Consider the following 15,799-nt stretch of genomic DNA (forward strand, 5'->3'; position numbering starts at 1 on the left):
CGCATTGGTAAGTGAAGGCGGCGGAGCATAGAAGTACAGTACAACCATAACCTTTTGGAGGCATCGAACGTTGCGAGTGACCGACTCTCAGGTGAAGAACACGGCGACCCTTTATCCGTCAAGTTTTGGGCAACCCTACGCTCAAGTTGGCCGGATTTCAACCACGCAACTCCCAAGAGAAACACAGCGATACGCTAACGTTTGCTCTTACGGCGATAGTTACCGTTACCGCCACGTTACATACCTATGGATGTCAGCGCTAATAATGCGTAAACGCTTTCGTCCTTCGTTGGGGAGCGTTCAATATAAAAATGTCATTCCCCGAACGTCAATTCCATTATTTTCCTTGAGTCCCTTACGAGACAGCTGAACATGCCCTCGGGACAGGGTTCCGGGTGCAGCGCTACAACGCAATCCGCGGGCATAATGCGGCGCAATTTTACACCTCCGCATTGCGCCGCGTGGCGCTCCGATTATGCCGCGCAGCTGCCGCTTTGTGCAATCAATCTTCGGCGCGCCGACTGATAAAAGCCACGCCGCTGCTGGTTAGTTTGTCGCTCCTCCCCCGCACCGCCGATTAGCACGGTTGGCTACGCGCTGTGCGAAAGAATTTCAACGTACATATGTACATCTTGAGACGTGCCCTCATCTCTGTCCGTCTTGGGGACTTCCGCCCCGGCATCCCTTCCTCTTTCCTGCTGATCCTACCCCCACACCTATCTGCCCTTGAACGGCAATGGACTCACCCTTCCCGTGGTGTGCCACGGACAAACAAAGTTTAATGCAATGCGATTGACACAAGTTCAACATACATACGTACTGTACATACATACGTCCCTGCCCCGCCTCGCGCCTTCACCGACCCCCACACGGAGCGGCGCGGTGAAGCACACGGCGCCTCCGCAGGGGCGCGGTAGTGGCGAGATGTTAATTACCTCACCTGGTATGCAGGAGGTCGTGGGTTCGATGCCGACCCTGACGCCTGCTGTATATTTGGAGTTTGCATGTTCTCCCTGTTGTCGCGTGGATTTTTCTCTAGGACCTCCGATTTTCCCCTCCACATTTAGAATCAACGTGCGTTTAGAGTATTTGGCTGCTGCTATACATTTCCACGTGATAAGCCACTTCGTTGAGCTGTCATTTGTGGCCAGGTCGCTTTTGAAAACGAGGTATACAGCTCAGTGGGCCTTACCTGGTGAAAACTTAACAACATTTAAAACACATCGACACAGAGTGGGGAGGTCTTCATCTATCAGTTGATAAGAGAATTGCACGGAATTCATTTACATTGTTACCTGCTGTGACGTATGGATCAAAACAATGGGACGTTGACAAAGAAATTGAGACAAGAGCTGAGAAGCATTGAGAGCTGCCCGCTTGGAATTACACCGAGTCACGACGACGTGGAGCACATGGATTGATTTTTTTTTAAACCAGCGCAGCATAAAGACAACGTTTTGACTGTTAAGAAAAGTAAGCAGGTGCTTGGGGCAAGACACGGCACGACCAGAAGGGACGACGGACTTGTCGCGAGGGCAGCAATGGCGGCGCGAACGTAGGGAAGGAGCCGATTGCGATCGACACAGAGAGAGCTGCGAGCAAAGGATGGATTTCCCAGTGAAGGCTCATTTACCCTCCACACACTTGCCACAGCAATTCGATTACAGGGATATTTACGATCGTTTGTTGAAGAGATATTCTCAATTTGCACCACGGCCGGCGCTCCAATGCGAGGCCATCTGCCGAGACTCCTCATTCGAGGCCTCGGCGCCTCTGGGCGTTTCGATTGCGCTTCCTTGCCAACGCCAAAAGTCTAAATGCATAGACTCTGTCCGTGCGCCCGTCCGGAGATGATCCAACACAAATTACATTCCAGTATAATTGTTTAGCCGTTAATACTACTCAACTAACGAGCTCTTTTTTCACAAGCAACCTGACCACAAATGATAACCTGACAAAGTGGCTTATCACGTGGAAATTTATAGCAGCCAAATACCCGAGATAAAAAAAGTGAAAAAAATGTAATCAAAAGCGGCTCTGTTTACAAAACTACCGAGTGACAACAAAAACCCGGCGAGAAGAGAAGACCCTCGCCGGCCGAACCTCTGGTGCCGTGGGGACGTCACCTCGTCACGCGCGGTGGCCAACGTTCCGCACTCTTATGTCTCCGGGGACAACCGCGAGCTGGCGAGCGGTAACGGAATCCGAGGGTGCGCGCGATTTCACTTCCTTGTTTTTCTAAAACTGAATGCGATTTGGGAATTTGGCGGTGGCGACGGGGAGGAGGAGGTGGGGGAACTCACCTTGAGGATGTCTCGCAGCGTCTCGGCAAAGCCCACCACGTACATCGCCACGGCGACCGCATTGGCAAACGCGAAGATGAGGCCGATGGAGCCGCCAAACTCGGGCCCCAGGCTCCGCGAGATCAGGTAGTACGCACCACCTGCACATAGGTGTCACATCACGCACGGGAGGGGGGGAGGTCGCCATGGCAGAGGTCACGTGGGGGTCACGCAAGGGATCAGCACACCAAGGGTCAAACAGAGGTCATCACAGGATGGATCACGTGGAGGTCAGCACAGCAGGGGGTTACATGGGGTTCACGATAGGGGATCAGCGGAGGGGGTTTACGTGGGGGTCACGACAGGAGGGGTTGAGTGGAGGTCATGGCAGGAGCCAAGTGGGGGTTACACGTGGGGTCAGCACGGCAGTGGTAACGTCGGTGTCGCACAACAGGGTCAGCACAGCAGGGGTCAGAGGTCATCGCAGGAGGGGTCACGTGGGGGTCACATGGTGGTCAGCACAGTGGTCACCGTGGGAGTAGCTCAGGGGTCAGGCAGTGTTGATGTGAAGGCATTCGGTATGCCTCGAATAATTGAATAATGCAGAGGAGCAGCCCTTCAAGTGCTTGCTCATTGCCACTGCTGGCAGAAGAGCCTCTCGTAGAAGGCGATCCAGAGAGCCCCTCTGGAGCGTATGTTGGCCTGCTCTTCCACGCCAGCCAGATATCTTTCCGATGGTCATCAGACAATAAATCCTAATTTTCAGTTCTGGGGAGGAGGAGTACAACCCTTCTGGAATGCAAAGAGCGCCACCATCGAACAAAACTATTTTTTAAAATCTAAATATCTATTTCTCAACTCTACGTCATTCCTGATGTACCTGTGCGGGAAGTACCTGGTCTGTGAATATCGGCATGAGGTCTACGCTAACCTGGGCGCTCTGGGCACAATGCAGGGCGGAGCGGCCTCCGCGTCACTCCGCGTTTCTCCGTGGCGTGCCAAGGCGTCGCCGTGCAAAGCGTACAGGCTTTCCGAGGTTGTGTTTACTCAGCACTCCGACGTCCTTGCACGTTGCACCGCGTGTTGTTGTTGTTGTTCGGTACGATGCCCAACAAAAAGCGAAATATTCCTCAAGAAGCTCCCGGGCACGTGGAGAGAAACTTGGTACATCACGGCGAACAACACGCGGCGCAACCCGAGAACGCATCTCGAGAGGGTGGCTGTCGCGCTAAGAAAAACCTCTGCCCACGCCCCCGCAGGTCGGAGGTCGTGCGTGGCATCTCATCCCCCTCCGCGACATGACCCACGTGAACCCATGTGAACCCACGCCCGTGGACACACGTGCCCGGCACTGGCTGTCAGCACCCGCACACACAAATGCGCGGGAAGCACATCAATTATGCACGTGCAGAGGAGGGAGAGAGCGTGCCGTCGATCCGTTGTCCAATTATCTCGACGTCTGTCCGCACGCTAATCGCGTTGCGCGCGACCTCGGCGGGGGCAACTCAGGGCAGGTCACGGCACAGACCACGTGCGCAGGCCAAATTTAACGGACCCATCGCCCGATCGCTCGTTTGTTTCCACGGCAACCGAACCATGCAGTTGAAAAACTTTCTTTCAGCCGACAATTATTTTTTTTGCACAGCTCCGCCACAAGGGCAAAGGTCGGTCAAGTCATATTGCAACGGCTCGTGCTGCCAAAAAAATTCAAATGGACTCCCTGTGTTGCGCAGCGATGAGGTCTCAACAAACCGCAGCGCTGGTGACATGGATGGGGGATGTTTCGGCAATGGCCGTAAATGTGGACTTCTGCCTTTTTGCGCATGTCCCTTGCTTGGAGTATAATCAATTTCCACCTAACACTGTGGAATGATACAGCTAAAACCATGATTCCAGGGCCCCTTCAGCTGCATGGGATCCTATCCTTTGGCTTTGTTTGCTCATGCCTACCACTGCCACTGCCTAAACTATTACTAAACTAAAAACTAAACTATTTTATATTTTACCAAGTAAGGCCCACTGAGCTATATAGCTCTCTTTAAAAAGTGACCTGGCCACAAACGACAGCTTATCGAAGTGGCTTCTCATGTGGAAATGTATAGCAGCCAAATACTCTGAACGCACATTTCTATTAAAGCCATCGGCAAAGTTTACATCGCTCATCTTGACCGGCCGTAGTCTACGTCTAGGCCAAGTGATTTATTTATTTATTCACACTCGGGTAACTCCCCCCCCCATCGCCACGGGCCATGGACATCTTCTGGAGAAACGGCGTTTCGCGAGCAAACAACAGAAAAAACAGAACTTATTTGTCCATGGCCAGGCTGAGGTTTGGCGCGGCTGTGCGCCAAATCCCCCGGAGAGCCACTCTCGTATTAGCTTCATTAGAGTGTTGCTGCGATATTTTGGGTCCAAAAGCAAAAATGCAGCGACGAGCAAAAAGCACGCGTTGTTGACCATAAGTCACGAGCCAAGCTGGCAGCGGTGACCGTGGGCTAAGGCCCCTTTAATTATTGTTGGCCAAGTCAGGCGTTCATTTCATGTATTAGTGTTATTGTTCTGCCTTAATCCAAAACGACACGAACAACTCAACTCCGGCAGTGAATATAATAATAAATTAAAAAGTCTGGAATTTTTACAAGAATTACTTCAAAACCAAATTTCATTTTTAGCGTACTTGTTTACCGCTGAACTTATTCATACCCAGATCTCCCCTTGAAAGCGAGATGTCTGGTCTCAATTTTTCTCTCATCCAATTGTAAAAGGGTCTCTGTAAATCCCTATTGATATTCTTATCTAGTTAAATAAATGTACGCGTCAGGAGTTGAATGAGTCGTTGATTCTATGAACTGAAATTTAATTCAACTGCAGTCAAATGTCACGCCCCTCCTTAACACATTCATTTTCTCCTGCCTACCCATCCATGTAGGTGCTTTTATTTGTTTAGCGTTTAATTCAGTTTTCTTCATTCATGGTTTGGTCAGGTTTGGGTTTTTTGTACGTATAGAGCTGCGAACACATGCGAATAGCGCTGTGTAAAAAAATATAAGTAAAAAAAAAAATCGGCGTTATTTGGAGAGTTAGCCACCTGCCGATTTGTGCAAGAAATGAGAGAACTCGAGCCAAACGGAGCTGCGAGGCCAAGCACGCGGCCGTCAATTGAAGGACGACGCTGGGGCACGGCGCGAGCCGCGCGAGCCGCGCGCTTCCGTGTGTTCTGCCCGTCGCGAGCATCCGGCGTGAACCCTGACCAAATGGATTAAATATTATCTCTTCAGCGTTGTTTTAGAGGGCAAAGGTGGGCGAGAGTTAATGATTTTTATACTTTTACTGGGACCGCTTCTTCCCAGCGAGCAATAAAGCGATGATGGGGGGGCTCTGAACGAGTCACTACTCCCGTGAACGATGCACCCCTGCAGATTTCCCACAGGAAACGGTGTGTGTCAAGAGCGACACCTCTCCCTCCCACCCCCCCCCCCTTATCTCGCTAAACTCCCCACCCTCTCCACCCTCACCGTTTGCTCTACTCCCCTCCACGCGCACTCACCTACCCTCTGCAATCTTAGCTCTACTCCACCCAACGTACTCGCCTATCCACTTTCATTCCTATCTACTCTACTTGTACATCTACATTGAAAACTCATTTCTTTAAAACTGCTGCTTGTGTTTGGTTTGCTGTGCTTCCCCTGTACCTCCGATTAGCACGGTTGGCTACGTAAGGTGCAAAAGAAGTTCAACATCTCTTCATGCACTCTCCTACCTCGGCTCCCCTCATCTCTCTCTACTCTCCACCAGGCACTCTCCTCTCCAGTAACCAAGGCCTTCTGACGAAGTCCCCCAGTCGTCAACCTTCTCTCTTCCCTCAGTTCGGAGGTCGCTTCTTCTCTTCAGCTGCCCCCAGTCTGAAATTCCCTTCCCACAACCCTCTGTGCTGTGGACTCCCTGCCTGTCTGCTTGTTTATTTATTTATTGCCGATTGAGCCTACGACAGGCCGTCTCGTTCTCGCTCTCTCACCCTCTCTACAGATAAACGTGCCCAGTCTCCGCACGACGTCTCGACGTCACGCCCGCAGAGTCATCGCTGCACGAATCCCAACCCGCTGCGCGGACGCTTTGTTGGTGCAGGGAAGGAGCGACGCCGGAGACGTGGTCGCAGCGCGAGACACGCCGAGCAAACCCAACCCCCACGCCGTCAACTCTGTCCGGTGGAGACGGCCGAGACGCTCGCCGGCTGAGCCGCCGCAGCGGTGGCCGATTCGCTCAAAACACGGAAGGAGTCCAGGAGGGGTTCCACCGAAACCACAGTTCCCACTCCAAACCAATCTTGTTTTCTGTTCGTTGTTTGTACCTCCTCCAACCACCCCACCACCTGCTAGGAATTTGCCACCCAGCCAACCCAGACACCCCCCCCCCCATGCCCCCCCCCCCAAAACATGTAAAATCTACTCACGACACAGAGAAGCACAGAGAAGAAAACACTGAACACGACAAATGACAATGTTCACACGACACCCGCAGAATCTCATGCAGGCGATCTCATTGGGCAGAACACTTTCCCTGCCGACAGCCGACCGTGCAGTGCAGCCTCGGCCAGGGGAGTCTGGTGAACGGGCGTCGCGGCGCACAGCCCCGTTAGTCATGAGGAATACAAAGGGGCCTTGGAATCAAATTCACTCACAAAAATTAAGGATATGCCGCTGATGAAATTTCCAATTTGGCGTGCAATCTATTTGGAAAGACCAAACGACCAAGTCTGATCATTTAGGGCGGTCCAAAGGGAGGGAGAAAGGAAGGGAGCGAGCGAGGGAGGTGTATGTAGTTTACAATATTTTTAATGACTCGGTAAGTATTATTATTAATTCCTTTCTTTCCCAATTTGAATGTTTTCCCTCGTGCGGCCCAGCACCCGCCGGCCGCCAACAACGGGCCGTCGAAACCGACGACGCGTTCCAAACAATCCATTTGAGACACCGAGTGGCTTCGTGTCGTAAAGTTATGGCGCACGGCAGAGCACGGCTGACTGTCGGCGGGAGAAAGCATCACGATGGGTGCCGGGGGAAGGACCGACCTCGTTTACCGGAGTAGCGCTGGTGTGGCGGAGTGCGCGGAAGGGCCACGGGACCGTGGCGGGGCCCGCCCCGGGCGTGTGTAGCCGTGGCCCGAGCGAGCGGTCACGCTTACCTCCTCGTATGTTCCCGTTGGTGCAGATGGCCGACATGGAGATGGACGTCAGGGTCGTCACCACCGTGCTCATCACGATGATGACCATGGTGAGACCTGAAACAGCGCCCCTCTCATTGCTTTACGCGGCCTCGCCTAGCTCACCTACCTCACCCACCTCACCTACCTCGCGCAGAGCGGCTGGCGGCGGCGGCGCCATCACCCGCGCCAACCACAGCCGCCGACGCTCCTTCCTGCAAATGGTGCTTACTTCGCCGCTTGCCTCTCCGGACCTGGAACAGCGAGGCCTCGGCCTTCTCCCGGAACCCTTACCGCGCTGGTCCTCTGCGTAAGCGAGCGGGCGGGCGGACGCCTACGCTGCACGGTTAACGGGTCACGCGGTGCTCCCCTGTAAGAGCGTGCCGGGCGACGCGGACGCCACGTCTCGCCATCGCCACCGGCGAGAACACCTGCCGACGTGGTGACGCGACGAGAGAGAGAGAGAGAGAGCCAAGCCACGCGGTTTACGATCGCCGCCAGTCCTGAACGGCAGCCGTGGTCTTCGTCGTCGCTACTCGCGGAGCAAGACAGCGGAGGGAGAGGGACGGTTTTACCCACCTGGCGTCACCGATGCGATTCCGGGGGCCAAACCGGCACCGCGGCGTCTTTCGAGGAAACCAGCACGCTCACACACGTGCACGCACACGCACACACACGACGGCACCGGCGTCTCTGATTCGGCACGGCGGAAAGTGGAGGGATCCACTAGGCAACAACGGAAGGGACAAAACGAGACGAAGAGACAAGACAAGCGGCGAGACGGAATCAGAGAGGATCGCCCAAAACGATCTCGCACACCGACGGGGTTGGAAGGGGGGGGGGGGTGGACGACAGGAAACACAGCGGCCAACGCCGGCTCGTTACCTCCTCGCACAAATCCGTTGGTCGTAATGGCGGAGGTGGACAACCCTGTGATTGTGGTTACCAGGGTAGCCAGCAGAATTATGGTGGCGGCAAGGCCTGCGGAAGGAAGGCCAGCATCAAGCACTGCCGTACGGCACACGGTACACCACACGCATACACACACGCACCTGCAAGCACGCGCACGCAGGCAGCAAAGCGATGAGTGTTGCAGCACAAAGTCGAGATGACGCGCACAGTTACGCTTTTGCATTACACGCGCACATCAAATTTAAGGCAACATTTTAAAGGTTTCTCAACAAAGCTATGCAATGTACTTTCATAATATTCAATCACTTTTCTTATTTTTTTTTTAACATTTCAGATTTCAGTAATACACAACAACAGTGACAACCAGGCATTGTGTCTACACCGGTGGTTTGCAACCGCGGGCCACTCATCGGTGGGCCCCGCAATGCCTTGGGGCAAAGTGGCTCGCGGAGAATTCTTGTATGAACTATTCATTTAGCATCTGCACAAACTTTTAGCCGCCCGGTGGTCCTCGAAAAACGTCTTGAGGGTTGCTTGGGAGACCACTGGTCCCCGCATCAAAGTCAGAGCCAATCGACGAAATAAAACGCACTTCGAACGCACTTAAAATCGTACTTGTAATTAACACTGCCCATCGCTAAAACCAGACAATGACATACGCTCCGAATAGTACACGGCAGGCGTGGCACCTGTACCACTCTCGGGTTCCTTGCCATCCCCTCCGGCCACTTCTTGCAATTGCCGCCGAAACCCCCTCGCCACCATTATTGACAGCGTGACACATGCGTACTTACCACCAAACCTCGACAAACTCTCCCCCCCCCCCCACCCTCAGGGTTCGCCAGATGCAGGGTGTCAAGAAAAAGGTCCCGTCTGTTATTACAAAGAGCTACTCTTACTTAGGACGGCAGTTTGCACTGTCTTTCTCGATTCGCGATTGCTTATGTCACCGTCAAAACTAAAAAATATGGAGCAAACTCGCACGTGTACCTACGTTTTTCTGCCACCTCGTCATGTAATATTCGCACGCGTTTTTTTGTTCATAATTTGCGTGCGTTTCGTTTACGACCGTTAAATACCTCATTTTTTGGCCGTGCAAATATTCCTTGAGGACCCTGCACTCGTTCTCTGCAATAGATGTCTCCGTCTTTTTTTTTGTTGCCGCTGTGCTCACGCAGCACCACCAATCGCCCTCGTAAAATGGCCGGGCCGATCGCTAAAAAAACGGGACCGTCCGTTTAACAAATCAACTCAACCTCGGCTGCTACGCTGGCAGCGCGCACAACTTTGGTCAAACGAAAAGCCCGAGCGATCACTAACGGCGTGCGGCAATTATGGCGGCGTTTTAATTTCCAGTTCCAATATCGCTCGTGACCGGTGTTAACCGTGGCCGGGAGTCAAATTCGGATCGCCGGATTCATGGCCGAGCACCCTAACCGCTGTGCCACCGCTCTACCGGTTGTTAAATGAGAACCGTATAATGAGACAACACCTTTGTTGACACGCTCTAATAAGGCAGCGGTGTTCACGAAGAAGGCGGCGATGCTCTTTTGATGACCTTTATTGACATTCTACAGTTGCTGGAAAGAAAAAAAAACAACAGAAAAAAAGTGTAGATGTTTTGTATGTAAATTTTATATATATATGTATGATCTCGGCCTGGGCCCAAGGCCAGGGTTATCAGCCAATAGCCGAGGTCATGTTACCTAGGCCGGGAAAATGATCTGAGACGTGGCTCTCTCGCAGGGGAAGAGAACGTCGCACACACGGGGGCCATTGTTTACACCCCGGCAATCTTCCTCCTCCACGTGACCGCCACTCGAAACAATGAGTGACATTTGCGCACGCTTGCATAACAACAGAAATAACAGCGAGTAGCAAGAGGACCTCATTGGGATTCGGCAGCTCCATCGCCGCCGTGCACCTATCCGCTGTACGATTTTCCAACGGGGCTCGTGGCACGTGCGGCGGGGGGATATCGAAAACGGTTGATCAAGTAAGCAGCGCCGTGGGGGGGGGGGGAGATTAAGCAAATTACCGGTGAAAATAACCTCAGCCACAACTTCATTATTTCGTTTTAAACTCGACTTAAAGCTTTCGTGAATGCCGGAATACATATTCTATGGATCGCAACGCAAGCAATCGAAGACGATTGCTTGTGTCGAAGACGATTGTTTGTGTTGCGATCGAAACGTCGTGATATTTTTATTATCGTTTTAAACTGTTTCATGATGTGATAGCACTTTGGGGGGCAGATTTGTGCCACAAAGGGCGCCACGTGTTAACCAAAGAGTTCACGTGACACCTCGTTCATTGAAATTGTTGGCGTGGTCGAAGAGCAGTCCTCCAGACCACCTTGCAGACAGCTACCTGCATCGACAACAGATAATCATTCACAGCCGTTTGTCAAGCCACTGCTGGATGAATGCCTCCCCCCCTCTCACCATGTCGGTCGCGGATGTCGCTTGAACACACTTCACGCTCTGGTCAGTGCGGATTTTAAGAAGGGATTGGGGGTGGGGGTAAGTGGGAGGGGGTTCAGAACCAGTTCAGATATCACTTGCCATCGATACGAGCCATTGCCAGGAATTGAACTCTGTTCGCCGGGTTTGTATTACGGTGCGCCAACCACCATGTCACCACTCCCCACACACACACACACCTCTACACGTTGCTTGCAAATAGCAACTCCAACTCTCCTGCATCACCATATCCTCGCCTCTCGCACCCGGAGCCTTGCCAATGCTAAATCACGTGCTCATTCGCAGGCCGGCATCTGTAGATCCGACCAAGTTGCAAGCTCAACCTCGCTTGGCTCGTGGGAGAAGAGAAAAGGGAAAAAGGGGGAAAAAAATAAATCGGGCGGATTATCGGGCGCATTCCAACTGATTTGGTCACAGCCAGAACGATGGTAGAGTGCAACAACAAAAAAACGCAACCCAATTTTGGACGCAGCAAAAAAAGGAGGCAGAAGCAGTTCGTGGGTCCCAATTAACGGGAACACGCGGCGACAGTCGCTGCCCCGCGAACAACGATCGCGGAGTTTGTCGCGAGCGGGAGCCAACACTCTCCAAGAGCTCTGCCATCCGTGCGTGCCAAGTGCGGCCGTGTTGTGGCTCCAGCTCTTAATTATTTTGCCGAGTGGTCGTTGCGCCGGCGCCAAATTTCTCGCCCGTTCGGGGAATCGTTTTAGCGCCGTGTTTTTTTTTTTGCGAGGGACGGCAGGCGGGCGGGAGTGGCCACCAGCCGGCGGTGGGGCGGGCAGAATCATCATCACACGAGTGCATTTGCTCGTTAAAAACAATTGGACGTCTACGAACCGCCGGCAAAACAGGCTCTCGTCGCGATTCAGGCCTGCCAACCACGTCATCAGCCTGTTGCTCTTCAAATCTAGAACTGTTGCTCTTTGTTTAATGTTCACAGCCTTGTTTGCATTGTTTCTCATTTTCTGAGTAAATTTGTCCGACTTCACGCGAGCACCAACGCAACACCGCCGCATCATTTGCGCGCGGCATCCACATATCGCAAATCGCCCATCCCTCAGACGAGCGAGTCAACGCGTGCATCGCGAGCCGTAATCGTTGGACGTCAAATCCGTGAACCGATGGCGTCGTCGCACCCCTAAAAATGTCGCGCAAGATAGAACATGAAAAAACGAAGGCACGATGGAGTCCCTGCTCCGTTCGGCTCTATCCCGGCTCCGACCTTGAGATTTTTCGGGACAAAAAAACGCAACGACTTCCGGCCACAGCGGGCGCTGGAAACGGATGGACAGGAAAAGAGGGCTCGCTAATAATAGCCAACCACGGGGGCCGAAACCTTCAGGTGCACGGCCGACAGATATCGCTCGCCGGTTTAGCAGGCAGGGGGGGTGGGGGCTGAAAATGATATCTCTGCGTTTGCGCAGAGCGCGGGTCCTGAGGCCAGGAGGATGGGGGGGGGGGCTACAGTTTCACCGCCAGCACAAAAAAACTTGCACGCAACCCGATACCTTAGCGGCAAAACAGCCCCTCGCACGATCGTGCCGTGCACATAGCGTGCATATTGAGCCGAGCGGTCTCCTAGCAACCACAAGCTCCGCTCCCGACGAGATGCTGCCGCCCCGCCATCGGCCACTGTACGTACGCCAATCCCATAGTCATAAATGATTGAGTGCTCGCGGGCGATGACACACGCGACGATGACACGTGCCTGACGTTCGCTTTCTATTTCAAACCCCGCCGTCATCGTCCTTGGCTATGATCTATCTGCTGCAAAGCAGTCTCGCGACGCGCCGACGGAGCTGTTCTCGCCGCTCCATCACTAATTTAAATCGTGGCTTAATTGTCAAATCCGGCTTTGAAGGCTCAAAAACCACCATAACGCGCTGGGCGCCGTCATAATCTAAAGCGGGTGGCCGTGTTAGATTCTCACCGCGGCTACGGATGGCTCCGTTATCGAGAGGGTGCGAGAGGGCGGCGCGGGAGGGGAGGGCGCCACGCAACGGCTGGTTCGTGCCGCACGTGAAGGGGCGAACAACCACGCCGTGCAAGCCGGGGGTGTCCGACTCGCGAGCGGTTCCTCGCTTACATCACAGACGGGATCCGTGAGATTCACCCCCCACTTTCTCAGGGACAAGAGGAGCGCCCTTACTGCACCGTGATTATATTAATTACAACTACCCATCCACTGGCCAACAACCCGGATCAGAGAGCGCCGCTCGTGCGCTGCTGCCTATTGCAAGGTTCCCCCCGCCGGCGTAAAATCGCCTCTCGTTTAAGGAAGGGAAGGAAAAAAAACCGCGGATTAAAGAATAAAAAAACGATGATTCGCAGACAAAATAGTCATGGCCGTCTCAGAAGTGCACGAGGGGCGCGCAAGGCCCCAGCGACAACTCCACCGCTTCCCGTTAAACGCCTCACGCGCCACCTCCACGCGAGTGCCCGCACCACCATAGCAACGACGCATCTCGGATAAATGCCGTGATTGGAGCCACTTGGCGACACTCTCCACCGGCTGCCTCCGGTGTTCCTCCGCCACCGCCGGCGCCACCCGCCGGCGCCACCCGCCGGCATCCCCCCACTCCCGACGCCTGGCGTTGTGAACCCAGGGAGCAACGGAAATCCGAGAAAAAACGTCGCCAACCCTGCTCGGCACCGACACGCGCCCTAATTGGCGTTCACCAAGACCTCCGAAACCTTTCCCTAATGAATCGCATTACCAATTAAAGCTGCCCGCTGCCCAAACGCATCTGTTTATCGCCTCAAGTCGGTGAAAGCGCTATCGTACGCCTACTGTATTTTGCACTTAAGCCTCTGCGGTGTGCATGGATGGATGTGTGTATTCTACGTGCGCGTGTGTGCGTGCGTGCGGGAAGGATAGTCTAGCGGTTAGTGCACCGAGCTACTAACCCGGCTACCCGAGTTCGATTCTTGTTCACGGTCAACACGAGTAACTATTATCTGAACCGGTCCTGGGCCTACCCTAAGTCGACTCAACCTCAAGTGAGCACTTGGTGTGGTGTGTAACCAATCACCACTAGGGAGACAAAGGCAGCCGGGCGTGGTGTTGGCCACCCATCCCCTCGTGTCCTGTGCCAGCCATCATAGGTCCTTGCTAACAGCACTTTCCCCAACAGTTTGTGTAAGGCTATATGGGGGATCTTTGTCTTCGTGTGTGTATGTGTGCGTGTGTTTGACAGCAAATCCAACCATTAAAAATGGCAATGCAACACTCGTAAACAGCTACACGGTTATTACACTCAGACATGTAATAAAAACTGCCATGGCCAGGCCAAGTAGTAGTAACAGTGCCGATTAGTGACCCAGGAAAGCCTCACCGAGTCTCAAAACTGTTTTAGAAGGGTCCTGAATTTTGGATATTTGGCCAATGACATGGATATTTAATTGGCATGTGGGAAGAAACGGGAGAAAACCCATCACGCACACCACGGGGGCGATAACAAATCAACGCTGCCATCCGCATGCCACCTCGCAGCCCTGGGTGTAGGTCACCCATCCAAGTGCTCGCCAGGTCTAACCCAGCTTAGCGTCCGAGATCCGGCGGCATCAGGTGGGCGCGAACCTCGCGGGTTCTCATTCTGCGATCGTGGCCATGGAATCGTCGCGCGCCGTGCGATCGCTCTCGCGATAAACCACATAAAAACGTCCTGACGCTCGGCAATTTATCTTACATTTTCTCCACCGCCCCCCTCCCCCCCCCCGGGTTGTCGATTAGTGGCGAATCGGGGGCTCCGCCAAATTGCGGCGACCTTGTTCCAATCTCGCGGGCGCCTCCTGCGATTTATAATGCGACCCTGCTGCGTGGGGGGGGCGGGCTTGCGTCAAAAAACGCAGCCGTCAACTGCCGAGGTCGCTGCGGCTGCTTCCTCCCTGCAGACGGAACCTCTGGTTCAAGGCGGCCTCCTCGAAATCCACGCAGAGCCCTTTGGAACGCACCTCCTGTCGACATCAGATTTTAGTTTTAATTTTAAGTTTGCCGAGCACAGAACCCCAAAGGCCCAAAACCGTCGAGCGGCCGGCAACAAAGAGCACTGCCAACGTTGTAATGGATACCGGCGAATACGTTTCTTGAGTCGAGCAAGATTGTTATTGTAGGAGGGAAAGAGACGACGGAAGGGAATTTCAGAGTGGAGCGGAGCGAGGGAAGAAGCACAGAGATAAGTGCTGTGACCTGCAGCGTGGCGAGTGGTTGAATGGGTGAGTGGATGAGTGAATGGTTGAATGGGTGAGTGGATGAGTGAATGGTTGAATGGGTGAGCGAATGAGTGTGTGAGTGAGTGAATTGGTGAGCGCATGAGTGAATGGGCGAGTAAATGGGCGAGTGAGTGAGTGGGTGAGTGTGTTGTTGCGTCCTGCAGTATGATGGTGGTCAGTGTGGCAAGCCGAGATCGCAACATGTACCAAGTAATCAATGAGTAAAGGTCACGGGAAACGTAACCATGGTGTAGCAATAGAAGAGTGACGAGCAGGTGACTGGCTGTAGGCGAGCGGGTAACTGGAGCGATGAAGTCAATTTGTATTTTTTTATTCATTACTTAAAAACAAATCATCCAGTTTGGGTTTGCAAAATTTGTTTTCCCACTCACTGTTAGTCACATTGATAAGTGTTTTACCGTCATCGTTTTGCCCATGAAGACGGCGGCAAACCCCCGAATGTGCCGGATCTCGTTGGACCGCGGAAGCTAAGCAGGTTGGGGTCTGTCTGGCACTTGGGGATGTGAAACTGCCTGGGAATAAGATCGGGTGTTGCAGGCTAGGGCTGCAAGAGATGGCAGTTTAGCAACGGATACTTGAATCCAGCCGTGTGAAGATGTACAATCCCCTCGTGTGCACGGTGGGTTTCATCCCACGCGATGCCACACACGTTTGTAAATGGAATTCAACAAAATTATTTCAAACGTATAA

The 15,799-nt window shown here is 53.3% G+C and overlaps 1 protein-coding gene across 4 annotated transcripts in view; it reads right to left on the reverse strand.

Moving 5' to 3' along the window:
- LOC144945971 (solute carrier family 12 member 1-like) overlaps positions 1-15,799 on the reverse strand; it is a 131,937-nt gene that overhangs the window by 53,337 nt on the left and 62,801 nt on the right. For 3 of the 4 annotated variants that reach the window (XM_078874662.1, XM_078874663.1, XM_078874660.1), the window contains exons 5-6: positions 7,464-7,559; positions 2,304-2,443 (exon numbers count right to left, since the gene is read on the reverse strand). In XM_078874662.1, the coding sequence (XP_078730788.1) occupies positions 2,304-2,443; positions 7,464-7,559 (236 nt within the window). Of the gene's footprint in view, positions 1-2,303; positions 2,444-7,463; positions 7,560-8,366; positions 8,463-15,799 lie in introns of all 4 variants that reach the window. The other variant, XM_078874661.1, reaches the window with a different exon arrangement.

The sequence above is a fragment of the Lampetra fluviatilis genome, chromosome 39 (assembly GCF_964198595.1).
Source record: "Lampetra fluviatilis chromosome 39, kcLamFluv1.1, whole genome shotgun sequence".
Lineage (NCBI taxonomy): Eukaryota > Metazoa > Chordata > Hyperoartia > Petromyzontiformes > Petromyzontidae > Lampetra > Lampetra fluviatilis.